A 27,131-nucleotide genomic window follows, 5' to 3' on the forward strand; every position below is an offset into this window, starting at 1 on the left:
ATTGTAGCGGAACTATAGTTATGGAGTTTATGCGACATTCTTTTCGCGAAGCGTACCGGAAGTGCAACACATCCATTGCACAACAACAGAACTTTCAACGCTTTTGAATTTCAGTTTTTTTTCCATCTATATGTTTGTTTTGAACTACATTTGCTGAGTCAACAATATATACATTTCCTGATGGACAAGGAGAGACGGCATAGAAGGGTAGAATCCCCGGTGCGCGAGTCTAAAGTAAAAATCAAACAGGAAAAAGTCAGTCCTCCTAGGCCACACCGATCACGCCGCTCCAGGTCTGGATCCAACGACCGTAGCTCCAGTCCGCCGCCGCAGAGGAGACGAACTAGCAGGTATTCAACACTGTAGCCAGCTGATTGTATGTCTTAGCTACATATATAAACGTATTAGTCGTCAGTTCAGGACTAAGTCTCTCTCTAAAGATAGCTAGGCTAGTAGAGCTAGCTAGATTCTTCCTGACTAGTACAGTAGCTAGCAATTACGCGTTAGCATAAGCGTTAGCTCCGGGAACCGGAACGTTATCTACCACATTCGTTGTGGTCTGCTGTAACAGGTACGTGAGTGTGATGCCAATTTTGAATTAACAGCTGGACAATTTGGTTTTAATTGTAACGTTTATTATTGTTATCATCATGCTAGGTCACCGGCCAGGACAGGGGACCGCTCGCCAGGTTCAAGGGACAGGGCTTCGGGGAGACGAAACAGCAGATCACCCAGAAATAAGAGGAGTGGAAGCCCTCCCCGCGGAGATGATAACGCCAAGATAAAGCGGGTAATTCTGACCTATTATATGCAGTTGGATACGACAGAATTTATTAATGAATTAATCAGCGTTAGTGTAGTACTCACACTGGTCATTCTACTAGCAATACAACTTTTTAAAAGTTAGCCTACTCCCCAGTGCTATGTCAGATTACAGTCGGAGTTAATCTATCCTTCTGGCTTCACGTTCCGTCTCCACAGGAACGAGAGGAGCACCGAGGCGCTGACGATCGCAGGAGACGCGAACGTAATGATCCTCCTCAGGAGCGGAGGAGCCGGTGGGAGACGGACTCCCGATCCCAGGAGAGGGAGAGGGAGCGGCCGAGGGAGCGGGGAGGAGAGAGACCCCGGGAGAGAGACGAGCAGGCATTCCAGCACCAGCAGGCAGATCGACAGCAACATGACGACAGACGCAGAGAGAACCGGCGCAGGTTTGAGGAGGGCGGGGAGGAGCAAGCCTTCGGTCAACCCCAGGAGAGGGAAGGCAGCGCCTCCCCTCCCGTGGACAAGGAAAAGCCCAACTTTGGACTGTCTGGGGCCCTGACGGAAGATACCAACACCTTCAGAGGGGTGGTGATCAAGTACAACGAGCCCCCAGAGGCTCGCATCCCCAAGCGCCGGTGGAGACTGTACCCCTTCAAGAACGACGAGCCTCTCCCAGTGATGTACATCCACAGGCAGAGTGCCTACCTGCTGGGCAGGCAGAGGAAGATTGCCGACATCCCCATCGACCACCCCTCCTGCTCTAAGCAGCACGCTGTCTTTCAGTACAGGTGAGAACAGTCCTCTTTCCACTTGGTCCCTTCTAGAACCTCTATGGGGGTTTGACACAAGATTAGACATTAGATTTTCAGGTTGATGGTGTTGCTTTCTGGGTAATGTAGTTCTAGTGTGTTGTGGTGAGGCAGTTTTCTTGGTACTTTAGTTCAGGTGCCTTGTTAATTGAATCGGTGCCTTGATTAATTAAGTTATTTTGTTTTGTTGGTACAGTGCTTGCTTGATAATGTGTTGTAATGTTGCCTTCGGGGTAATGTAGTGTTGTTGTAATGTTGCCGTGTCTGTTGTGGTTCCAAGTGTTTTTATTTTTAGGTTGTATCTGGGTAATGTAGTTCTGCTGCCTTGTTTGAAGGTTGCCCTCTGGGTAACGATGTTCTGGTGCCTCGTTTTAAGGTTGCCTTTGGGTTCATGTAATTCTGCTGTGTTGTAGTGTTGCCTTCTTAGTAATGTAGTTCCCCACGTCCACAGGCTGGTGGAGTTCACACGCTCGGACGGCACCTCGGGCCGGAGGGTGAAGCCCTACATCATCGACCTGGGCTCTGGCAACGGCACCTACCTGAACAACCAGCGCATCGAGGCCCAGCGCTACTACGAGCTCAAGGAGAAGGACGTGCTCAAGTTCGGCTTCAGCAGCCGCGAGTACGTCATCCTGCACGAGACCTCGGACACGGCCGAGGTGGACGCCAAGCAGGAGGAGGAGGAGGACGACGGGCTGGACGAGTAACCCCGCCCACCAGGAGGCATTCTGGGTAGAGGAGGTCGTCCACCAGTAGCCTGCCTCCCAAACCAGGAGTGGATCAACGACCTGAATTGATGCTGTTTTTTGGGGTTAGGCACCGTTCAGGGTGAATGGGACTAACCAGAAGTTGTAAGGTCTGTTTGCATTGTATAGTGTACTGTTGTAAAACACACTGCATTTACCTGCCATTGGCCTGGAGGTCTGAAGGTAGAGACTCCTTATTCTCAGGTCGATAGACAAGGACAGTAGGATGGTCACATTTCTACAATCTCTGACAGTGCTCATGTAACGGCCAACTAAAGTGCTTCATGCCCATGGAAATTACTTTACAAAAATATCTATTTTTGGATTAGAACATTGGATACAAAGAATATTGCTGGAGACTAGCCCACTTATGTCCGGAACTTAACTGTAACTGCACAGGATGCACTGAATGTGAACTATGGATTCATTTGTGTGTTTGTGCAGAATCTTTGCAACTTTCAAGAGTTATGTCACTGCCTTTGTTTTGTGCATTTGTGCAAGCTGTGCAGAGTGCCGTGTATAGTCCTCACGCGCAGTGTACCGCATTGCACAAGTATTCCAACCAAGACTCTTTTTTTTCCAGCTTTTGTTTGTCTTCACATCCATATGCGTAGTTATGTTGAGATGTTTTGTATTGTAAATAAAGTCTGAAAAATACATTTGTTGTTTCTTTCTTCTGTACTGCGTTTCCTGTGCCGATCTATTCGTGGTTTCGATGAGGTGATCGTAAGTTATACTTTTTTTTTTATTTATTTTTTATAAGCAACCTTGTCAGACAGCAGATGTCGCAGAAGAGCAATAAAAACCAGCCCGAAGTTTGAGTTTCACTTTTAGGAAGGCTAGTGGAAATGGGAGGGGTTTGGGGAATGTCACCGGAGAGGAGAAGAGAAGGCACACCTGGGGAATTACAGGATCACTTCTCCTATTACCACAGAAAAGGGTCAAGCACCATGAATGAACGCGTCTGACTGTTTGCTGAACAGACACCATGTATACAACCGAACGCCGGCGAATGAGCCTGCACGAGGTGAAGAGGAAGGATCCCGTTTGGGTGTCAGGAACTCTATGGCAGGATCCACTGGCGTTAGACATAAGCAGCACCAACAAAAACCTGATTTCACCCCGGAGTCGCAATAGGGCTGTCGCCGTGGCGTACATAGTGACCGAAGATGCATCGGTGCCTCAAGCAGAAGAGAACTTGTCATTAAAATGTCTCAAAGAAGCTTGCGCGGACACACATGCGGTGTTTGAAACCATTCCGTTCGAGAGAATCTCGCTCGGAACGACGGATATTCTGGATAGCTTCTACAACGCAGGCAAGTGCAGGCATGTTGCCTTTTCAAAAGCGAGCAAAGCAAACTTCTTTTGGCGGTTTGAGAAAGTTTGTGTGAAAAACATTTGTGAGAGACGACATGCAAAGGTATGTGTTGGACTTTTCCCCCTGCAGATGTTGCTGTCGTGGAGATGAGTGACACCTTCTGCCAGCCGTCGCTGTTTTACCACCTGGGTGTGAGAGAGAGTTTCAGCATGACCAACAACATCATTTTGTACTTCTACAAGCAGGAGAGTGACCTACAAGCCCTCAAGGTAGGCTACAGCTAGACAGATGCAGTCCCTGTGTTCTAGTCGCATAATTACAATCTGGTTTACAGATGAGCAGCTGTGGAAACGGTAAATTATTCACAACGCACTGTTATTGAAAGCGGGCATTGCCATTTGTTAGATCAGCAAGCTATGTTACAATGACATTCGACACGGTAAGAATGATTCCCTGGGGTAGAGAGTCGGGGCTTCCCTATAGGTTCCAGTACGGTATATTATCTAATGTGTCGCAAACTGAAATCTGATAGGACACGGTCAGTCAAGTCAAAGTAGGCTATAGTCTAGTGCGGACGTTCCTAGCCAGCACGTTGATAAAGTTATTTTGTGAAATTTGCAAAATAACTTTCTATAAAGACCAAACCTCGGTCTCTCCCCAGGAACAGTGTGGAAGCTACACCTTCCTCCCGTACATCGTGTCTCCCCAGGAACAGTGTGGAAGCTAACCCTTCCTCCCGTACATCGTGTCTCCCCAGGAACAGTGTGGAAGCTACACCTTCCTCCCGTACATCGTGTCTCCCCAGGGCAAGGTGTTGGCCTGCGACCCGAGCCTAATGAAGGGCATTAACGACCTGATGCAGCCCAGCTTCATGCTGGAACCTCTGCTCACCCCGCTGGTGGAACGGCTAGTTCACCTGCTGGACAACGTGCACATTCACTCCAGGTCAGACCTGCTAGACGACTGCTAGAGAAACGTAAAGGGAGTGGGGGTGGTGGGGGGGGGATCGCCTGATCTTTTCCTTCACAGTTAGTCACATTAAACAAGTATTCAGACTAATTATTATTGAGCCTTATCCAAACATTTTGGGGGGGTGCCACAAGGGGGTCCAAGCTTGTTGTCACAGGGGCACTGCCCCCCTCCCCCCCCCCCCCCCCCCCCCCAGAACCACCCCTGATCCTGACTGAAGTCCTCTCCTCACAGCGAGTATTTCCGCGAGTCCATCCGCCGTGAGATCCGGACGGCCCGTGAGCGTTTCAGCGGGCAGGACCTGAGTCAGGAGCTGGGCCGCATCCAGGCCCGCCTGGACACGGTGGAGCTGCTCAGCCCAGACATCGTCATGAACCTGCTGCTGTCCTACAGGGACATACAGGTTAGGCCCTACAGACCTACAGGTAGGCCCTACTGACCTACAGGTAGGCCCTACTGACCTACATACATGCAGATAGGCCCTACTGACCTACATTTAGGCCTTACTGACCTACAGACATGCAGGTAGGGCCCTACTGACCTACAGACATGCAGGTAGGGCCCTACTGATCTACAGACATACAGGTAGGCCCTACTGACCTATAGGTAGACCCTACTGACCTATGGACATGCAGGTAGGCCCTACTGACCTACAGACATGCAGGTAGGCCCTACTGACCTACAGACATGCAGGTAAATGAAGGGCCCTATTGACCTACAGACATGTAGACAGGGCCCTACTGACCTACGGACATGCAGGTAGGGCCCTACTGACCTACAGACATACAGGTAGATAAAGGGCCTACTGATCTACAGACATGCAGGTAGGGCCCTACTGATCTACAGACATATAGGTAGGCCCTACTGACCTACGGACATGCAGGTAGGGCCCTACTGACCTACAGACATACAGGTAGGTAAAGGGCCTACTGATCTACAGACATGCAGGTAGGGCCCTACTGACCTACATACATGCAGGTAGGACCTACTAACCTACAGACATACAGGTAAATGAAGGTCCCTACAGACGTGCAGGTAGGCCCTACTGACCTACAGACATACAGGTAAATGAAGGGCTCTACTGACCTACAGACATGCAGGCAGGCCCTACTGACCTACAGACATGCAGGTAGATGAAGGGCCCTACAGACATGCAGGTAGATGAAGGGCAAAGTCTTGGTGACTGGTGGTGACTGTGTTTTGCATGGGCTTCCTGGTCTGTGTGTGTGTGTGTGTGTGTGTGTGTGTGTGTGTGTGTGTGTGTGTGTGATGGTTAACACGATGATGCCTGCTCTTGACCTTTGTTGAAGAATGAATGACCACAGTCTGTCAACACTAAAGGAAATGAACAGCTAAGATAACTATATTAAACAAACACTACATCGGTAAACCAATATGTCTCTATTCTTCTCTGCAATGGAAACAAGATCTTTTAAAAATCATTACTACAAACAGTTATCTGCAGCAGTAGTAGTGAGAATTAATCTTTCTTCCCTGTAGGTTCTGTCTTCACATGGAGTACACTATGTGATGAGGATTAAAGCTGTGAATAATGTACTGTGATGCAGACTGGTTTGTCTCTGCAGGACTACGATGCTATAATCAAGCTGGTGGAGACCTTGACTGACCTACCCATGTGCCTGGTCACAGCCCAACAGAACATCAAATTCCATTACATATTTGCACTAAACAGGTACTTGGCTTGTAGCACCTGTTTGAGTAGTTACACCCTTATTTACCCTGATGTTCGGATGAGGCTATCAGCTGAAAATAAGTACCCTTGTCAGGGGAAAGAGAGAATTTCTCTGTACAGTTCAGTACACTGTCTGTGGAACACTGTTCCTGGTCCACAGCTAGGAGATTGTTGTTCTAACCTCTTCCCTTCCCTCCCCCCTCTCCTCTTCTCCCCCGCTCCTCTCCTCTTCTCCCCCTACCCGCCCCTCCTCTCCTCTCCCCCTCCCCCTCTCCTCCTCGTGTTTGTGATGACCAGGAGGAATCGTCCAGGAGATCGTGCCCTCGCCTTGTCTGTGATCCTGCCCCTCGTGGAGACTGAGGGGAAGGTGGCATCGGACGTGTACTGTCTGTGTGGCCGCATCTACAAGGACATGTTCCTGAGCTCCGGGTTCAGAGAGCAGAGCAGCAGAGACCAGGCCAGCTACTGGTGAGACCCAAGCACCACCCCCTCTCTCTGGGCCTCCCTACCCCAGCACCATCCCCCTTTCACATCATAATATTTCAAATCAGCTGGCAGATCACCTGCCGGCGTTCAGGGGGGTTTGTGAGGTGCGTTCCATCCTCTAACATGCTAACGTGGTCCAACACGTCTGCGGTTGCAGGTACGGCAAGGCGTTTGAGACCGAGCCCAGCCTCCACTCTGGAATCAACAACGTGGTCCTGCTCATGGCTGCAGGGCATGAATTTGACACTTCAATTGAGCTGCGGAAAATAGGTGTGTTGAGTTACAGTACCTCCTGTGTTTATCCCTGTGCTCATGTCATCAGGACTGTGGGGGGATAGGGTTAGTACTAGGGTTAAATACTAAAGAACTAAAGGAAGGATTTTATTAATCTCTTCTTGTCAACTTACTAGTTGAGCAAGCCACTTAGCTACTTGTACCATTCGTACACACTGGTGTACATGGATACATCAGTGGTTTAGCCTTGTCTGTGTTTCCAAGGTCATGATGATTTAAGGCCCTAAAACTATAAGATCACTTACTACACCAGACAACACTTTATAATTCCTCTACTGCTTAATGCATTAGTTAGTAGTGAAAAGTTAATCCTTTATAATACATTACTCCTACATTATTAAAAAATCAATAAATAGTCAAGCTCATTAATTTGTAAATGGCAAAATAAACCTTGCATGCGTGTCTCTGCCTGTGTGTATGTGTGTGTGTGTTTGTCTGCCTGTGTGTGTGTCTTCCTGCTTGTGTGTGTGTCCAGGTGTGACTCTGAGTACCCTGCTGGGGAGGAAGGGCTCCCTGGAGAAGATGCAGGACTACTGGGATGTGGGCTTCTACCTGGGGGCCAGTATCCTGGCCAACGAGCCCCGCAAGGTCATCCAGGCCTCAGAGAAAATCTACCGCCTCAAGGCCCCAATGTGGTGAGGCTTCCCCTCCACCACCTCCTCCTCCCCTCACCTCCCCTCCACCCACCACCGCCACCTCCACCCACCACCTCCTCCTCGCCTCCCCTCCACCGACCACCTCCTCCCACCACCTCCTCCTCACCTCCCCTCCACCCACCACCTCCTCCTCGCCTCCCCTCCACCCACCACCTCCTCCCACCTCCTCCACCACCTCCACCCCTTCCACCTCCTCCCCTCCCTCCTCCCTACACCCCACCCCACCACCTCCTCCTCGCCTCCCCTCCACCGACCACCTCCTCCTCACCTCCCCTCCACCACCTCCTCCTCCCCTCACCTCCCCTCCAACCACCACCTCCTCCTCGCCTACCATCCACCGACCACTTCCTCCCACCACCTCCTCCTCACCTCCCCTCCACCACCTCCTCCTCGCCTCCCCTCCTCCCACCACCTCCACCCACAACCTCCACCCCTTCCTCCCCTCCCTCCCCCTGCTGAACCCCCATCTACGCCCCACAGAGAGCTCTGTATGAAGGCCTCCACCCCTCCAGAGCCTCTCTGGGACACAGCAGTCCTGTGTGTCCCGGGCAGTAGGCGCTCACATGCTGTCCTGTCTGCAGGTACGTGGGCTCCATCATGGAGACCTATGTGTTGTACCGTCAGTTCTCCAAGCCCCCGAAGGTGCGCTCTCCTCACCAGGACACCATGGACTTCTGGATGGAGCTGCTGCTGCAGGCCTGCAAGCCCTCCGAGTCCACCGGACGCTGCCCTGTAAGACTACAACTCCCATATCCTACTGGTCTCTAATGGACGGGGCTAGAGAGCACAGCAGAATATGATGGTTGTTGTCGAGAGCTAGCTACCTGGATGCTCTGTAATTTAGTCAGCTAGCCCTGTTGGAACTGAATGCTGGGTAATGTTGTCACTTATATCCGGTGTAAGTGAATGCTGGGTAATGTAGTTTATTATTCCAGTGTAAGAGAATGCTGGGTAATGTAGTCAGCTGTGTACTGTGTTACTGAATGCTGGGTAATGTAGTCAGCTGTGTGCTGTGTTACTGAATGCTGGGTAATGTAGTCAGCTGTCTGCTGTGCTACTGAATGCTGGGTAATGTAGTCCGTTGTCTCCAGTGTAAATGTGTTGTGTTGCTGTTTGAGGTGCTGGTCATGGAGCCCAGCAAGCTGCTGCAGCCCAGCATCGTGTGTGTGAGCGAGGAGGACGACAGCTGCACCGTGCAGCTCAAACACGTCACCCCCCCCAAGGTAACCTGAGGTGCCCACCTCCTTACACACCTCACCCACCTCCTTACACACCTCACCCACATCCTTACACACCTCACCCACCTCCTTACACACCTCACCCACCTCCTTACACACCTCACCCACCTCCTTACACACCTCCCACCTCCTTACACACCTCACCCACCTCCTTACACACCTCACCCACCTCCTTACACACCTCACCCACCTCCTTACACACCTCCCACCCCCTCACCCACCTCCTTACACACCTCACCCACCTCCTTACACACCTCCCACCCCCTCACCCCCCTCCTTACACACCTCACCCCCCTCCTTACACACCTCACCCACCTCCTTACACACCTCCCACCCCCTCACCCACCTCCTTACACACCTCACCCACCTCCTTACACACCTCCCACCCCCTCACCCACCTCCTTACACACCTCACCCACCTCACACCTGCCTCACCCACCTTCCACCTGCCTCACCCACCTCCCTTCCACTCCCCCCCCCTCTCCTCACCAGGAGAATAAGTACTGTCATGCATAAGGTACCCCCCCAAGGTAACCTGAGGTGCCCACCTCCTTACACACCTCACCCACCTCCTTACACACCTCACCCACCTCCTTACACACCTCACCCACCTCCTTACACACCTCACCCACCTCCTTACACACCTCCCACCTCCTTACACACCTCACCCACCTCCTTACACACCTCACCCACCTGCTTACACACCTCACCCACCTCCTTACACACCTCACCCACCTCCTTACACACCTCCCACCCCCTCACCCACCTCCTTACACACCTCACCCACCTCCTTACACACCTCCCCCCTCCTTACACACCTCACCCACCTCCTTACACACCTCACCCACCTCCTTACACACCTCCCACCCCCTCTCCCCCCTCCTTACACACCTCACCCACCTCCTTACACACCTCCCACCTCCTTACACACCTCACCCACCTCCTTACACACCTCCCACCTCCTTACACACCTCCCACCTCCTTACACACCTCACCCACCTCCTTACACACCTCCCACCCCCTCACCCACCTCCTTACACACCTCACCCACCTCCTTACACACCTCCCACCCCCTCACCCCCCTCCTTACACACCTCACCCACCTCCTTACACACCTCACCCACCTCCTTACACACCTCCCACCCCCTCACCCCCCTCCTTACACATCTCACCCACCTCCTTACACACCTCCCACCCCCTCACCCACCTCCTTACACACCTCACCCACCTCACACCTCCTTACACACCTCACTCACCCACCTCCTTACACACCTCCCACCTCCTTACACACCTCACCCACCTCCCACTCCCTCACCCACCTCCTTACACACCTCACCCACCTTACACCTGCCTCACCCACCTCCCATCTCCTACCTGCCTCACCCACCTCCCTTCCACTCCCCCCCCCTCCTCACCAGGAGAATAAGTACTGTCATGCATAAGGTACCCCCCCAAGGTAACCTGAGGTGCCCACCTCCTTACACACCTCCCACCCCCTCACCCCCCTCCTTACACACCTCACCCACCTCCTTACACACCTCACCCACCTCCTTACACACCTCCCACCCCCTCACCCCCCTCCTTACACATCTCACCCACCTCCTTACACACCTCCCACCCCCTCACCCACCTCCTTACACACCTCACCCACCTCACACCTCCTTACACACCTCCCACCTCCTTACACACCTCCCACCTCCTTACACACCTCACCCACCTCCCACTCCCTCACCCACCTCCTTACACACCTCACCCACCTTACACCTGCCTCACCCACCTCCCATCTCCTACCTGCCTCACCCACCTCCCACCTGCCTCACCCACCTTCCACCTGCCTCACCCACCTCCCTTCCACTCCCCCCCCCCCCCCCTCCTCACCAGGAGAATAAGTACTGTCATGCATAAGGTACCCCCCCCCAGGAGGATAACTGTCACGTAGCAGGGCACTGCTGTGAGTCCAGACTGTTGTGACGGCTCGTTCCGGCAGCCATCTGGGAGCCGCTGTTAAAGCCAGTGAATGTTTAACCAGAGAAGGTGTGCTGGGTTTTCATCCACACCTCAGCTAATCTGCTGCACCACTGGCTGCTCTGTCTAGGTCTCTTGTAGACCAGATACAGACGCGTGTGTGTACACTGTATCTGTGTGTGTGTGTACACTGTATGTGTGTGTGTGTACTCTGTGTGTGTGTGTGTGTGTGTGCTGATGGTGTGCCATGTCTCTCCTCAGAAAGGCCTGCACCAGTGGACCTTCCCAGCTGATGCCATCCGGGGTGTGAGGTATGTGTGTCCAATCACAGAACAGCACATGGACCCTCTCACACACTCTCCTTAAACTGTTCTGTTTCACAGGATGTGCGTGCGTGTGTGTGCATCTGTGTTACTTTTGAAGCAGAGGATCCATTTCACATGCTTTACCCTTGTTTTGCTTGCAGTCAGTCGCCCCTTTGGCTAAATATGTTCTTTTTTCAGTTCCGTTTATGTTTGACACGCTATCCCCCATTCTCCTCCATAACAACACGCTACAGCCTGTTCTCCTCCATAACAACACACTACAGCCTGTTCTCCTCCATAACAACACGCTACAGCCTGTTCTCCTCCATAACAACACGCTACAGCCCGTTCTCCTCCATAACAACACGCTACAGCCCGTTCTCCTCCATAACAACACGCTACAGCCCGTTCTCCTCCATAACAACACGCTACAGCCTGTTCTCCTCCATAACAACACACGTTATTGACGTCTTCAGTCTCCAACCCTCTTAAAGAGGAAAGGCTCTTGTGAGGATACTTGTTTCCAGGAATATTCTGTGAATCCGCATGTAAACATTGTTTTTTGACTTGGCTGAAAGGGGAAACTTTGTTTGTACTGGAGTTGATGGTTCTACAGACGCCACTTCCAGCTGCATCTCTGTGCAGCTTTGGCCCTGATGTGACATGGTCATATGTTATGGGGCTATTAAGAACATACCTCCAAGGCGTGCACCATGTTCTAGCAGTGTTGTCCTCGATATGGATGTTCCTTTACATATTTAAATGCCCCAAAATTATAGAATCACTTCCTCCAAGGTATAAAGCATTTGTAATGATTAATTTGTTCCTGAATTTTGTATAAACATCCTCTGCCAACCCTCTCCAGTGTTTGCTGTACTCCCACATCACAAGTCGCGTGGACCACCCCCTTTTTCTAAACACCGCTTTAACCAGCTACGCCACTCAAAAGCTAGGTGTTCAGTGGCGTGGGTGGGCAGTCTTTATACTGAGGACTGAGTTAACCAGTGTAACTCGGTTACATTAGCGTGCATCAGAACCATCCCTCTATAAACATGTGCAGTGTGTCCATGGGGATGATGCTGGTGATGATGATGGTGATGTCATCCTCAGCGTGTCCAAGTTTGACGAGCGGAGCTGCTTCCTGTACGTCCTCTACAACTCTGACGACTTCCAGCTGTGCTTTCCCAGTGAGCTGCACTGTAAAGGGTGAGGCTCACTGTGTGTGGGGGTGTGTGCGCTTGCATGACGAAGTGGGTGTTTGTTTGGAAGTGTGGGTGCGTTTATAGGTGTGTGTGAGGGTTGGTGTGTTTGTGTGTGTACGTGTGTGTGTGTGTGTGTGAGCGGCCCAAGGCGTTCGTAACGCCCAGTGTTCCGGCAGGTTCTGTGAGCTGGTGAACTCTCTCCTGAGACAGACAGAAGCTCTACAAGAGGATCCCAGCTCTCTGACTGCAGGAGTACTGGAGGTTAGATATACCCTCCCCCTCTCCCTTTTCCTCTCTCACCCTCCCATTCTCTCCCTCTCCTCCCTTGGCTACTCTCCCTTCTTGCCTCCCCCTCTGCCACACTGTGTGTGCGTGTGTGTGCATGTTTGTGCGTGTGTGTGTGTGTGTGTGTGTCAGTGGTGTCTTAGAAGGCATCTGTTTTTCAGCTCCCTTTCCACATATTTGGTTATGGTAGCCTGTGAAATTCCACATCTATTCCCAGTAACACAAACACTCACGCACGTACAGCACACACACACATCTACATTCTATCCCACGACCAAATGCACATACAACACACACTTGCAACACACACAATCCTATGCACACACATACACACACGGTTGTAATCCGAGCTGGTGGTCACCCTCCGGTAGTTCATCTACGAGACCAGCCCCAGTGGAGACAAGGTGGTTCTGGGTAAAGGCACGTACGGAGTGGTGTACGCTGGGAGAGACCTGAGCAACCAAGTACGCATCGCCATCAAGGAGATACCAGAGAGAGACAGCACGTAAGAAACACACACTCTCTCACTCTCTCTCTCTCTCTCTCCTGCCCTCTCTCTCTCTCTCCTGCCCTCTCTCTCTTCCCTTCTCACTCCATCATCCTCATCCCAGGGACCTGGGGATGGGTGTAGCTCGAGGTTAGAGCATTTGACTGCAGATCAAGAGGTCCCAGGTTCAAATCCCGCTTCTGGGCGTGCTTTGGATAAAGGCGTCTGCTAAATGATCACAACATGATTATTATCTGGAGGGCTATAATAGTTTACTGTAGTTAACAAAACAGCAGCCTTGTGATTTGGAGAACAAGTTTTCCCAGGAGCACTAATGGATATTTCTAGAAACTATTTGGCTGCCATCTCCCTGTGCAGCTCCAGCCCAGAACAGTTCTCCACACAGACTGTGTGTGTGCGTGCGTGTGTGTGTGTGCTCCCTCCATGTTTACCAGGCCTCGACCTACAGTCTCTGAGTTTCATAGCTGATCTCTCCGTGCGGCTAGTGGCCCTGAGACTGACAAGCAGGAAGGGGATGTGATGAAGCTCACCCTCTACAGGCCACAGAACGGGTTCTGTCTCTCCCATGTGACAGCTGCTTCAGGATTACTGAAACAGAATCCTTCTGTTTTCCACCTAATGTAGCATTCACATCATTCAGTGTTTCACCTCCCTCCCACTCTGCTGGTCACGACCTCAGCCCTCTGTGTGGCTGGAAGCTACATGCAGCTAGCTAGCTAACTAGCTATGTTTATTAGCGTCCTAGTTTGCATTGTCTGTTTTACATTAGACAATAAAAAGGGTGATGACATGGCTAAGCTAGTGATAACGACTGCGTTTTTGTTCATCTCTGTAATCATACAAAATGCACTGGTGTCTAAATTAGATTAAACAAGGGTCCTAAACTGTGTGTGTGTGTGTGTTGTCCTCCAGATACTCCCAGCCCCTCCATGAAGAGATTGCCCTGCACAAGCGTCTGAAACACAGGAACATCGTGCAGTACCTGGGCTCAGTCAGCCAGGACCACTTCATCAAGATCTTCATGGAGGAAGTTCCTGGAGGTACACCCCAAGGAGATGTCTTCTGGTCCTGTCTGTGTCTCTGGTCCTAGCTGTCTGTCTCTCTAGTTTCTGGTCCTAGCTGTCTGTCTCTCTAGTCTCTGGTCCTAGCTGTCTGTCTCTCTAGTCTCTGGTCCTAGCTGTCTGTCTCTCTAGTCTCTGGTCCTAGCTGTCTGTCTCTCTAATCTCTAGTTCTAGCTGTTTGTATTTCTAGTCAGGGAGTCAGGTGGCTGAGCGGTGAGGGAATCGGGCTAGTAATCCGAAGGTTGCCAGTTCGATTCCCGGTCATGCCAACTGACGTTGTGTCCTTGGGCATGGCATTTCAGCCTCGGGGGGAATGTACTTACTGTAAGTCGCTCTGGATAAGCTGTCTGTGTCTCTAGTCTCTAGTTCTGTCTCTGCCTCCACCCCTTACTTGTTTATTTAATACATTCATTCCAGAATCATCTCTCACTGGCCATCATGTTCACACCAGCTGTGTCTTGACGTGACATGAGATGGTGGAGATGATTCTGAGGAACTGGGTTGTGAGGATTTGGGCGTGGCTTCAGTTGTAATTAGCAGGGAATGTCTCTCACCTCAGTGGTGTGGTAGATGCATGTGTAGCGGGGTTTGCCCGTTTAAGGATCGTAATACTTAATGTATAATAAAGTCTCTGGGATTTTTCAAATTTATGTAAATGAGGAGCGTGAAAACGCTAGCGTTGGCCAATCGGATTGGTTTCTTGTTTCTTGTAACGTAGCAACTGTTGCTTATGGTAAACATTTCTAGGTTTTACAATTTCAAGATGGAGGAGAAACTTATCATATGTGTCTGCACACCCAGTTCTGTTCAGAACAAAGTTACGTAATGTGACGAGCCTGAATTTAAAGATTACATTAAACTAATGATGCATGGTGCAGGGTTGCTACATTGTCAGAGTCCCCAGTATGTTTTTATACTTTTAAATTCAGTCTCGTCACATTACGTGACTGTTCTGTGCCACTGCTAGCTTGCTAGCCTAGCCTACAAACGACTGGTTGAGTGACCGGTGGCGTAACATGTATTCTACTGTAATCTTGCACTAGTAAAAATTCAGTATTAATGTTGTGTAAAAGTGGTATTTTGATCGATATTGTGAGTACATTATTATTATTATTAATAATTGGCAGCATTTATGCCATTTAGAACATGCTTTATGAGTGTAAGGTGTCTTTAAGTAGCCTAACTTTATTGCTTTAGGGGAAATATGACGAAAATATGGGGGGCGGGGGGGAGGGAGATGCAAAACACCTGGGAATAAAGAATATATATATATACATATGTTGTTGTTTTTTGGAGCACCGAAGACCCATTTTGACCCAGGAAAACCCTGCACATGCTTCTGTGTAGGGTTCCAGACAGGCCAGTTACGACACACATCTATTCTGGGTTCCAGGAACTTGCCGTCTGAGTGTCCCAGCAGGCAGGAAGTGTGACGAAGTCAGGGCGTGTTAGGGGGGGTGAACAGCCGGGATTTCACCATGCTGTGGAGACACTGCGATCCATGTGGAGTGTTGCCCCTGGTGGCTGGTGTCCATATAACCCTCAAAGCAACATCCTGAAAAACTAAGTAGCCATGTTACCTTAATCGAGATAGTTACAGACTGGAAATGGGGGACATGTGAAGGATGGATGGATTGTTCCTAGCAGCACGTCGTAGATCTAGCTCTTCTAGAAGGTGAAGACCTGTGTTCCTCCGCCCCCCTCAGGCAGCCTGTCGTCGCTGCTGCGCTCCAAGTGGGGGCCCCTGAAGGACAACGAGGCCACCATCACCTTCTACACCAAACAGATCCTGGAGGGACTCAGATATCTCCACGACAACCAGATCGTTCACAGAGATATCAAGGTGGGCCGGAAGAGACGGCAGCCACTAAATAGTTCCATGTTGCACTGATGATACAATGTTGATTTTGCTGCAATGCACACTATGCAGTATTGCAATTGAGATGTTATTGTTGCACACAAAGTATTATTTTTGTTGGCCGTGCCTGGTAGCTGAAAATATGTAATGACCGTGGTAGTTCCTGTGTTGTCCACTAGGGGGACAATGTGCTGATCAACACCTACAGTGGCGTGCTGAAAATCTCTGATTTCGGAACATCTAAACGCTTGGCTGGAATCAACCCCTGTACAGAGACCTTCACTGGTGAGATGGGCCTAACCCTAACCCCAGAGAGGGAGGGAGGGAGGGAGGACCTGTAACTCGTATGGTCATGTATGAAGAGTATAGTAATGTATGTATTGTAATGCATGAAGTGTGGTCATGTATAAAGTGTACCATCAGGTATGAAGTGTGCGTGTAGCTCATGTGCTCTGGAGCACGTGTGCTCAGTGCTGGCTCTGCTGTGTTCCAGGTACTCTGCAGTACATGGCCCCAGAGATCATAGACCAGGGGCCCCGGGGCTACGGCAAGCCGGCCGACATCTGGTCCCTGGGCTGCACGGTCATAGAGATGGCCACGGGCAAGCCCCCCTTCCACGAGCTGGGAAGCCCGCAGGCGGCCATGTTTAAGGCAACACACCCTCACCTCAGCCTGCTCTTATCTATAGCTTAGTGGTTAGAGCATTCGTTTGACTTCAGATGTAAGAGGCCGCAGGTTCAAATACCGCATGGACTGTACGTCTCTGTGGATAAAAGTGTACATTATGATTATTATTAGTATATTTAGGAAAATAAGACGCATTTTCTTTGAACAGCACCCCACCAGTATGGGAGTTTTGTGTTTGTAAATCTGAGTATAAACCACACTGGAATATATGCCGCACTTGATACGGGAACAATGATACCAAGCAATGCACGAGTATAGGCGATCTTGCAGCATGTATAACACACTTCGAAAACGAAAGTAAGTGCCTAATGTATGTTTTCTATTGCCCGGGAATTACGTAATATTTACCTTTTAGACGCGTGAGTTCTAAATATTTCCGACTGTCCCCAATGCGTAAATTATTTTTCCGAAACGGTAGCTAGCTAGCTTTAGTTATCTTCCGGGCTAAGTTGGCTAGCATAATACTCGCATGGTAGTAGCTACTACCATAGCTACTACCATGCTAGTGTTACTTGTTAGCCTTCTTATTCGTACATTTTGAAGCCATACTAAAGCGTTTGTGGCATAGTTTTTGTCCATCGGAAAATATTCAGTTGGAATGTTCGAAAGCGCATATATGCGACGTTATGCTGTGAGACTCGCACGATCACATATGTGCAACGCTACTCCTTAACGGGTTAAATAGCATTCACACAAAAAATACGTTATTATTATTACTACTACATTCTCATCTCCGGCAGGACATGAGACAGGTGCTAGGAGCTGGGGTAGACAGGGTCTGTTGCTAAGGAACACCCGGCTTGGTCTGTAGAGCAGACAGCTACAGCAGGGCGGGGCGTCTGCATGGACACCTGAGCACCACAACAGGAAGTTGGGGACTCACAGGAAGCCTGCTCTTCCACACCTATGTAGCAACTCACCACAGCACATGTGAAAGTTCAGTGCAGAAAGCAGAATACCTCAGTTTCACCCACATCTGCTAATCAGTTCAGTTCAGAACAGTAAGAAAACAGATGGCTGCCACCAGAATCACATACATGTTTTACTTCCCAGCTGCGTTTATAGAGTGCATACTTTGTCTGGCATGCTAAACAGTAAGGTAGGACAGGTAGTTGGGTGCAACTACAGTAGAACTGTCCGATCCGGAACGCTGACACCTCCACCAGCTTGACGAGGGAAGGGCATGTGATCTGCAGGTGGGCATGTTCAAGATCCACCCAGAGGTTCCTGCCTGCATGTCTGACGAGGCGAAGCGCTTCCTGATGAGCTGCTTCGACCCCGACCCAGACGGCAGGGCCACGGCCTCCCAGCTCCTGAGGGACCGCTTCCTGAGAACCAGCCCCAGGAAGAGGACCCGGCCCGAGCCCGAGCCCCAGGACCCCCTCTCTGCAGGTCAGATTCCCCTCTCTGCAGGTCAGATTCCCCTCTCTCCAGGTCAGGACCCTCTCTGCAGGTCAGGACCCTCTCTGCAGGTCAGGACCCTCTCTCCAGGTCAGGTCCCCCTCTCTGCAGGTCAGGACCCCCTCTCTGCAGGTCAGGACCCCCTCTCTGCAGGTCAGGACCCCCTCTCTGCAGGTCAGGACCCCCTCTCTGCAGGTCAGGTCCCCCTCTCTGCAGGTCAGATCCCCCTCTCTCCAGGTCAGATCCCCCTCTCTGCAGGTCAGATTCCCCTCTCTGCAGGTCAGATTCCCCTCTCTGCAGGTCAGGACCCCCTCTCTGCAGGTCAGGTCCCCCTGTACTCCCTGTCTCAGGAGGTTATCCAGAGCAAACATCCAGAGGCTTCACCTGCTGCTGCCTCTGAACTTTTAGACAGACACACACAGACACACGTCTGACCTGTGAACTGATGTGATGCAGAATACCAGCGCAGCATGTCTGTGCCTGTCACGGTGTTCGTGGAGGACACAGCCTCTGACGAGGTCGACCTGCTCTCCTGCTCCCTCGACCTGCGCAGGTCGAAGTCTGGCCTCAGGGGAAGTGACATCGCAGAGAGCCCGCCTACTAGCAGCTGCTTCCTGCCGTGAGTCATGAGTGACAGGCGTCTCGTTACACGCTACTTTGATACCCAGCACTGCTGTGGAAGTTTAAGATGGCTTATCTTTAATAGCACTTATACTGAGTATGTATGCACTCTTAAATGGGTTTTAATCAATCTAGTTTTTGCTATTTATTTATAGCCTGATTTCGTTTTTTAATGACCTAGTGCCCTGAGATTGCCCACAGTGAAGGGACCAGTATAAGTAGGCTGGAAGGCATTAGTACTATTATTATTACTATTATTATTACTATTATTTAGAACAAGCAAGTCCTGTTTCTGTTCAAATGGAAGCTGTGGTTGGTTATTTTTTAGGCTTTGTTGAGAGCCAGCGACAGTATTACAGGGACAGGGAATGCAGTGGGGGGAGAGAGAGGGGGGAGGACATGTAGGAAATGGCCCAGGCTGGAATCGAAACCGAGCCCCTGCAGTAGGGCCTTGGCCTACAAGGCTCGCTCCTGAGGTCGTTTGTTGACATGTGTGGCGCCCCCTGGTGGCCAGGGTTCCGGAGGAGCCTGTGGGGGACCTGGGCAGCCCCTCGGCCACGGGGGAGAACCTGGGCCTGTTCCTGCTGAGGAAGGACAGCGAGAGGAGGGCCACCCTGCACAGGGTCCTGACAGACGACATCAGCCACGTCCTCGCCAACATCCAGGACACACTGCCTCCGGTAGGGCTGGGACACCACACTCTGAATGGGGTGTGTGTGTGTGACTGTGTGTGTGACTGTCTGTGCGTGTGTCTGACTGTGTATCTGTGTGTGTGTGCGCATTCCTTCCTCGGGCCTCGCTTCTCTCAGAAGAAAGAGGGGGCGTGTGTCACAGCGGAACACATCTGCGATCTGATTGGCTGCCTGAGGGAGAACATCCGCTCCCCGGACAGGAAGTTGCTGACCAGCAGTCTCCTGACGCTGCGCGCCTCGCTGCTGGCCGCCGCAGTACCCCTCAACAGCCTGCAGGCGGTGTTGTTCAGCTTCCAGGACGCGGTAGGTCTCCACACTCATCAGAGGGGGCGCACAGAGGCTCTGGGGTTTGTAAAGCAGGAAGTGTGTAGTTATGTATGATGTGTGTGGTAATGTATGAAATCTAATGTATGAGGTGTGTAGTTATGTATGATGTGTGTGGTAATGTATGAAATCTAATGTATGAATTGTGTAGTTATGTATGATGTGTGTGGTAATGTATGAAATCTAATGTATGAGGTGTGTAGTTATGTATGATGTGTGTGGTAATGTATGAAATCTAATGTATGAATTGTGTAGTTATGTATGATGTGTGTGGTAATGTATGAAATCTAATGTATGAAGTGTGTATGAAGTGTGTAGTTATGTATGATGTGTGTGGTAATGTATGATGTGTGTGGTAATGTATGAAATCTAATGTATGAGGTGTGTAGTTATGTATGATGTGTGTGGTAATGTATGAAGTGTGTAGTTATGTTTGATGTGTGTGGTAATTCATGTACGGAAATGTGTGATAAATGTATGAAGTTTGTTGTAATGTATAAAGTGTGTGATAATGTATGAAGTCTATCATACTGTGTGAAATGTATAGTAACCCTAACCTAGGATAGTAAAACAAACCTGTGTCTGTGTGTGTAGGTGAAGAAGGTTCTGCGGCATCAGCAGGTGAAGCCTCACTGGATGTTTGCTCTGGATAACCTCCTGAGACAGGCAGTACGGGACGCCATCACGGTGCTGCTGCCAGGTAACACTCTGTCTGTCTGTCTGTCAGGTGAGGCCCACTCTGTCTGTCTGTCTGTCTGTCTGTCTGTCTCTCAGGTGAGACCCACTCTGTCTGTCTGTCTGTCTCTCAGGTGAGACCCACTCTGTCTGTCTGTCTGTCTCTCAGGTGAGACCCACTCTGTCTGTCTGTCTGTCTGTCAGGTGAGGCCCACTCTGTCTGTCTGTCTGTCTGTCAGGTGAGACCCACTCTCTCTCTCACTCTCTCTCTCTCACTCTCTCTCTCTCTCTCTCTCTCTCTCTCTCTCTCTCTCTCACACACACTCACTCTCACTCCTCCATGTTTTCCAGCGCTCAGGCTCCAGCTTCAGTCGTCCTTTGAGACGGAGGACAGCTCCCCTGACAGGGAGCATGCAGGTGATCCTGAGCATCCTGACGTTTTTCCTCCAGCCCTGCCGGGGGCGCCAGAGGAGCCGGAGGACGCCACAACCAGCCTCGCCTCGCCTACCGCCCTCAGCAGCTTCTGCCCCCTCAGTCAGGAGCTGAGAAACCTACGACTGGAGACCAGAAGGTGACAAAACATTGTTTGTTTGCTTCTCTGCTCATTTGCTCATTAATTCCTAGTTCATTCAATAGTTAGGAATCTTAACCGTTTTTAGATCATAGTAAACACTAGCAGTAGCTAACATCCTGTACAGAGGCCTACTTCAACATTTAACAAACCCATTGGCCTATTATGAAGTTCTCACTGACAACCAATAAGTCCCTTTTACTGATGGGGTGAAAGAGTAAGTGTTGTAGTGAAGGGGTGGGGGTGATGGGGGTAGGTAGTGATGGGGGTAGGTAATGATGGGGGTAGGTAGTGATGGGGGTAGGTAATGATGGGGGTAAGTAGTGATGGGGGTAGGTAGTGATGGTGTGGGTTTGCGTTCCAGTCTGCTGGCTCAGCTGGAGCTGAAAGAGAGAGAGTACCAGGATCTGGTCAGGATGTCTGTCCACAGGAAGCAGGAAGAGATCGACCATCTCAGGCAGGCTGCAGACACCCCAGGTCTGTATCGCCTCACCTCCACGCACTCCAATCTCACCCTGTGCACAGTACATCATCGCTGGGCCAGGCTGTCTGTGGCCAAGCCCACCTTCAGATGTTTATTACGGAGGATGCAGGGAGATTAATATTTTGGGCCGTGTCTTATAGTGCGTTCATGAACACCTTCGTGACCATGTAGTGAGAAGGATGTGGTTTGCTGCTACCTCCGGGCGTGGTGTGGTGCTACAGGGAGGCAGAGGGGCGTGGTGCTACAGGGAGGCAGAGGGGCGTGGTGCTACAGGGAGGCAGAGGGGCGTGGTGCTACAGGGAGGCAGAGGGGCGTGGTGCTACAGGGAGGCAGAGGGGCGTGGTGCTACAGGGAGGCAGAGGGGCGTGGTGCTACAGGGAGGCAGAGGGGCGTGGTGCTACAGGGAGGCAGAGGGGCGTGGTGCTACAGGGAGGCAGAGGGGCGTGGTGCTACAGGGAGGCAGAGGGGCGTGGTGCTACAGGGAGGCAGAGGGGCGTGGTGCTACAGGGAGGCAGAGGGGCGTGGTGCTACAGGGAGGCAGAGGGGCGTGGTGCTACAGGGAGGCAGAGGGGCGTGGTGCTACAGGGAGGCAGAGGGGCGTGGTGCTACAGGGAGGCAGAGGGGCGTGGTGCTACAGGGAGGCAGAGGGGCGTGGTGCTACAGGGAGGCAGAGGGGCATGGTTCAGAAGCAGGGTAGTTCCACTCTGCTGCCATAGAGCTGCTCATGACAGATCTGTCGGCAGATAACCAAGATCTGTCGGCACATAACCAAGATCTGTCGGCAGATATCCTAAATTCTGATTCAGGTTTAGGACCCTAAAGTATTACATTTTCATGTTATTGTTTACATTTGATTTATGTATCCTAACTTCTAGAATCTTGTGTTTCCTGTAGAGAGACGCGCTGCGCCACACAGTGCTGCCAGGGATGACGACCAGGGCCTGGTCACCTGGCTGAGGGCTGTTCCTGTGGACCAGGACACCATAGACAAGGTGGGGGACACACCGATAACACCCTGATAACACACTGATAACACACTGCACCCTGATAACACACTGATAACACACTGATAACACACTGCACCCTGATAACACACTGCACCCTGATAACACACTGATAACACACTGCACCCAGATAACACACTGCACCCTGATAACACACTGATAACACACTGCACACTGATAACACACTGATAACACACTGATAACACACTGCACCCTGATAACACACTGCACCCTGATAACAAACTGATAACACACTGCACCCTGATAACACACTGATAACACACTGCACCCTGATAACACACTGATAACACACTGATAACACACTGCACCCTGATAACACACTGCACACTGATAACACACTGATAACACACTGCACCCAGATAACACACTGCACCCTGATAACACACTGATAACACACTGCACCCTGATAACACACTGCACCCTGATAACACACTGCACCCTGATAACACACTGATAACACACTGCACCCTGATAACACACTGCACCCTGATAACACACTGATGGCACACTGCACCCTGATAACACACTGATAACTCACACAAGGTGGAGCTCTGTGGTGGAGCATCGAACTGCAGATCAAATCCCCCCTGTATGCCACTTTGGATAAAGAATGTCTAGTGGAGAAGCTGTGCTTGCGCTGGTGGTGAGACTGTGCTGGTGGTGACAGTGTGACTGTGCTGGTGGTGACAGTGAGACTGTGCTGGTGGTGACAGTGAGACTGTGCTGGTGGTGACAGTGAGACTGTGCTGGTGGTGACAGTGAGACTGTGCTGGTGGTGAGACTGTGCTGGTGGTGACGGTGAGACTGTGCTGGTGGTGACAGTGAGACTGTGCTGGTGGTGACAGTGAGACTGTGCTGGTGGTGAGACTGTGCTGGTGGTGAGACTGTGCTGGTGGTGACAGTGAGACTGTGCTGGTGGTGACAGTGAGACTGTGCTGGTGGTGAGACTGTGCTGGTGGTGACAGTGAGACTGTGCTGGTGGTGAGACTGTGCTGGTGGTGACAGTGAGACTGTGCTGGTGGTGACAGTGAGACTGTGCTGGTGGTGAGACTGTGCTGGTGGTGAGACTGTGCTGGTGGTGACAGTGAGACTGTGCTGGTGGTGAGACTGTGCTGGTGGTGACAGTGAGACTGTGCTGGTGGTGAGACTGTGCTGGTGGTGACAGTGAGACTGTGCTGGTGCTGATAGTGAGACTGTGCTGGTGGTGATAGTGAGACTGTGCTGGTGGTGAGACTGTGCTGGTGGTGACAGTGAGACCGTGCTGGTGGTGAGACTGTGCTGGTGCTGGTGGTGAGACTGTGCTGGTGCTGATGGTGAGACTGTGCTGGTGGTGACGGTGAGACTGTGCTGGTGGTGATAGTGAGACTGTGCTGGTGGTGAGACTGTGCTGGTGGTGACAGTGAGACTGTGCTGGTGGTGAGACTGTGCTGGTGGTGACAGTGAGACTGTGCTGGTGGTGAGACTGTGCTGGTGGTGACAGTGAGACTGTGCTGGTGGTGAGACTGTGCTGGTGGTGACAGTGAGACTGTGCTGGTGGTGAGACTGTGCTGGTGGTGACAGTGAGACTGTGCTGGTGGTGAGACTGTGCTGGTGGTGACAGTGAGACTGTGCTGATGGTGAGACTGTGCTGGTGGTGACAGTGAGACTGTGCTGGTGGTGAGACTGTGCTGGTGGTGACAGTGAGACTGTGCTGGTGGTGACAGTGAGACTGTGGTGGTGACAGTGAGACTGTGCTGGTGGTGACAGTGAGACTGTGGTGGTGACAGTGAGACTGTGCTGGTGGTGAGACTGTGCTGGTGGTGAGACTGTGCTGGTGGTGACAGTGAGACTGTGCTGGTGGTGACAGTGAGACTGTGCTGGTGGTGATAGTGAGACTGTGCTGGTGGTGAGACTGTGCTGGTGGTGAGACTGTGCTGGTGGTGACAGTGAGACTGTGCTGGTGGTGAGACTGTGCTGGTGGTGACAGTGAGACTTTGCTGATAGTGAGACTGTGCTGGTGGTGAGACTGTGCTGGTGGTGACAGTGAGACTGTGCTGGTGGTGACAGTGAGACTGTGCTGGTGGTGACAGTGAGACTGTGCTGTCGCTGATAGTGAGACTGTGCTTGTCTCTCCAGCTGCTCTCTCACAGGTTCAGCCTGGACTGTCTCCTGCTGACGGCCTCCAGAGACGACCTGGTGTACTGTGGGATCAGGTGAGACGCCCCCACCAATCACCACGCTCGCACAGAACACAAACAGGAAGTCGCTACAGGAACGCTAAGGGGGGGGGGGGGGGTCGAAGGTGACTGTGTGTGTTTGTGTGTGTGTTTATGTATGTGTGTATATATATGAGTGACTGTGTGAGTGTGTGTTGCCAGGGTGCTATTTGTGTTGTAACAGGTCTGTGTTGTTTCCAGAGGCGGGATGTTGTGCCGTATCTGGGCTGCCATCGCTGCCAAGAGGAGGTCCAGAGCCCAGCTCAGCCCACTTCCTGAGGACAGTGTCCACTGATTGGTCACATGAAATAAGTAAGATAGGCCTATGAATGTACTAGGATGACAACTTTACAATTCAGGAGAGAAAAATATCACTGTTGTTGCTCATTACATATTCCGAGATTAGATATTTAACTTGTCTATACTCATGCAATTTTATATTGAAACTACCATTTGTATATATTTACACATTATGTAAATAAAGAAGACAGTTACTTCATTGATTGAATGTGTTTTGTTCACTTTACAGCTGTAAGATGAGTGCAGCATAGCACAACAATGCTCTTTTAAAAGACGGTCTATCTAAGCTAAGCAGTACTTACTTACTTACATGATTTTACATGCTCAATGTGAAAGTGGATGTTTCAGGAAACATAGCCATAGCTAACCTAATAACATTTAGTCTTAAAAAACAAATGGTACTAATGTTGCGTGGTGTGGCTGACCTCTGACCCCTGACGTCTAGAAGGAAGCTCTGTCTGAAACAACCTACTCCTCGGAGAGTCATTCAGTGTACTCGTCTGTAACCGACGGGAACAAAATAAAGAAAAAAAAGGTTGATAGAATGTGGCGTGATGTTCTAAAGTGGAGAGAGAGACAGAGGGAGGGAGAGAGAGAGACAGAGGAAGGAGAGACAGTGAGATAGGAGAGGGAGGGAAATGGAGAGGGAGTGAGAATGAAAGGAAGGGAGGGAGGTAGGGAGGGAGAGAAAGAGACGGAGAGAAGGGAGGGAGGTAGGGAGGGACACGGAGAGAAGGGGGGTGGAGGGAGGGATTGTGTCAGTGTGTGAGTGTGGTCTGCAGGAGGGTGTGCTGTGCTGTCTGAATTCCTGTCATTCTGCCCCGACTGTGTTTCTACTGTTGATCACCTAGGAGACGGCTGCCTGGTTCGTCCTGTCATCCTGCTCATTCAGGAGTACGGAAACTGCTACACTGGTGTCTCTCTCTTCTCCCCCCTGTGTGTGTGTGTGTGTGTGTGTGTGTGTGTGTGTGTGTGTGTGTGTGTGTGTGTGTGTGTGTGTGTGTGTGTGTGTGTGTGTGTGTGTGTGTGTGTGTGTGTGTGTGTGTGTGTGTGTGTGTGTGTGTGTGTGTGTGTGTGTGTGTGTGTGTGTGTGTGTGTGTGTCATTACTACCCAGCATCCTTAGAGGCCCCACATGAGTTATGTGAACGAATGAAGTCAGTGACATAAACACTCCTGGTTTGGTATGAGTCATCTGGCTTAGCATCATGGAGGATTGGACCTCACTATGGGAACAGGCTTGGCTCTCTGAGTTAAGTTTGTCTTTTGACACATCAGTTTCTTCTGTTGAGTTTTCCAGCTTGCCTTCTGAGGTAAATAACCTGCAGTTCCACGTATGACCAGCAGAGGGTGTGTGAACCCCTGCCCGGTGCTATTCCCTCCAGGAGAAGAAGAGCGTGCTGGGCTGGCTGTGGGCTGCTTCACAGCAGGCCTGCCTGACAACTTCAAACACGGTCGTTCTGCTGATCCTTCGGATCCGGAACCATCATCATCACCTAGCATCTACAGTATGGTGTGTGTTTCTCAGTGGTTTGAGCATTTGATTGCAGATCAAGAAGCCACAGGTCAAACCCCCCCCCCCCTGTACGTTCAACATGTTAACCTTACTGCTCCAGCTCCAGGTGTCCTGGCTGTGTGACCTCTCCTCCTCCTCATGTCCTGAGCCGGCATGTCTGGCTCTCTGATGCTGGTTCTGATTGGCCTGGCTCCTATAACCTCTAAAGACTGGGATCACAGCCTGGATGATGTTTGCTTGAACTGATTCAGCAGAAACGCGTTCATCTTCAGAGAACGTACATGTACATGTTTCAGGGTCACTGTGGTCAGGAGCCGTGATGTGGTGTGGGAGCAGCCTGTATGATGTGTCTCAGTTTGGAGCTCTGCTCTGTGGATCATGTGTTCACGAGGCCGGGCTTTTCTGGCAGCTCATCGCTTTAGATTTCACATGCAGCCTGTGAGAGAATGGAAAATCTGACAGACCTACTCTCTTGCTCTGTCTT

General features: G+C 51.0%; 2 protein-coding genes across 11 annotated transcripts; both read left to right on the forward strand.

Annotated features, from left to right (window-relative positions):
• The first annotated feature begins 54 nt into the window (after positions 1-54).
• snip1 (Smad nuclear interacting protein) lies at positions 55-2,979 on the forward strand. The gene is made up of 4 exons (XM_067237561.1): positions 55-350; positions 658-790; positions 982-1,553; positions 2,026-2,979. The coding sequence occupies exons 1-4, from the start codon at positions 181-183 to the stop codon at positions 2,279-2,281; spliced, it is 1,131 nt and encodes a 376-aa protein (XP_067093662.1). The 5' UTR covers positions 55-180; the 3' UTR covers positions 2,282-2,979.
• A 280-nt stretch (positions 2,980-3,259) lies between these two features.
• si:ch211-1i11.3 (mitogen-activated protein kinase kinase kinase 5) lies at positions 3,260-25,328 on the forward strand. 10 transcript variants are annotated; one of them, XM_067237739.1, is made up of 30 exons: positions 3,260-3,636; positions 3,768-3,907; positions 4,396-4,583; positions 4,842-5,010; positions 6,194-6,300; positions 6,598-6,768; positions 6,944-7,056; positions 7,556-7,715; positions 8,318-8,468; positions 8,855-8,959; positions 11,201-11,250; positions 12,355-12,450; positions 12,623-12,707; positions 13,103-13,236; positions 14,152-14,279; positions 16,007-16,143; positions 16,338-16,443; positions 16,652-16,809; positions 18,042-18,258; positions 18,337-18,462; positions 18,547-18,567; positions 18,703-18,865; positions 19,382-19,547; positions 19,677-19,862; positions 20,478-20,583; positions 20,910-21,129; positions 21,494-21,606; positions 22,508-22,605; positions 24,754-24,830; positions 25,035-25,328. In XM_067237739.1, exons 1-30 carry the CDS (start codon positions 3,309-3,311, stop codon positions 25,126-25,128), a joined length of 4,113 nt encoding a protein of 1,370 aa, XP_067093840.1. In that variant the 5' UTR covers positions 3,260-3,308; the 3' UTR covers positions 25,129-25,328. The 10 variants fall into 10 exon arrangements, with proteins under 10 accessions (XP_067093840.1, XP_067093842.1, XP_067093837.1 ...); XM_067237741.1 differs by having other exon boundaries at positions 18,042-18,237; positions 18,442-18,462; XM_067237736.1 differs by having other exon boundaries at positions 18,337-18,567.
• Positions 25,329-27,131: the final 1,803 nt, after the last annotated feature.

The sequence above is a fragment of the Osmerus mordax genome, chromosome 6 (assembly GCF_038355195.1).
Source record: "Osmerus mordax isolate fOsmMor3 chromosome 6, fOsmMor3.pri, whole genome shotgun sequence".
Lineage (NCBI taxonomy): Eukaryota > Metazoa > Chordata > Actinopteri > Osmeriformes > Osmeridae > Osmerus > Osmerus mordax.

What these genes read in the sequence shown, in the direction of transcription:
- si:ch211-1i11.3 (XM_067237736.1), top strand. Translation starts at nt 3,309, where the DNA reads ATGTATACAACCGAACGCCGGCGAATGAGCCTGCACGAGGTGAAGAGG. An exon ending in AATTGAGCTGCGGAAAATAG is followed by an intron (nt 7,057 to 7,555) that starts GTGTGTTGAGTT and finishes GTGTGTGTCCAG; the next exon opens with GTGTGACTCTGAGTACCCTG. An exon ending in TGTTCAGCTTCCAGGACGCG is followed by an intron (nt 19,863 to 20,477) that starts GTAGGTCTCCAC and finishes CTGTGTGTGTAG; the next exon opens with GTGAAGAAGGTTCTGCGGCA.
- snip1 (XM_067237561.1), top strand. Translation starts at nt 181, where the DNA reads ATGGACAAGGAGAGACGGCATAGAAGGGTAGAATCCCCGGTGCGCGAG. An exon ending in CAGAGGAGACGAACTAGCAG is followed by an intron (nt 351 to 657) that starts GTATTCAACACT and finishes TCATCATGCTAG; the next exon opens with GTCACCGGCCAGGACAGGGG. An exon ending in CACGCTGTCTTTCAGTACAG is followed by an intron (nt 1,554 to 2,025) that starts GTGAGAACAGTC and finishes CCACGTCCACAG; the next exon opens with GCTGGTGGAGTTCACACGCT.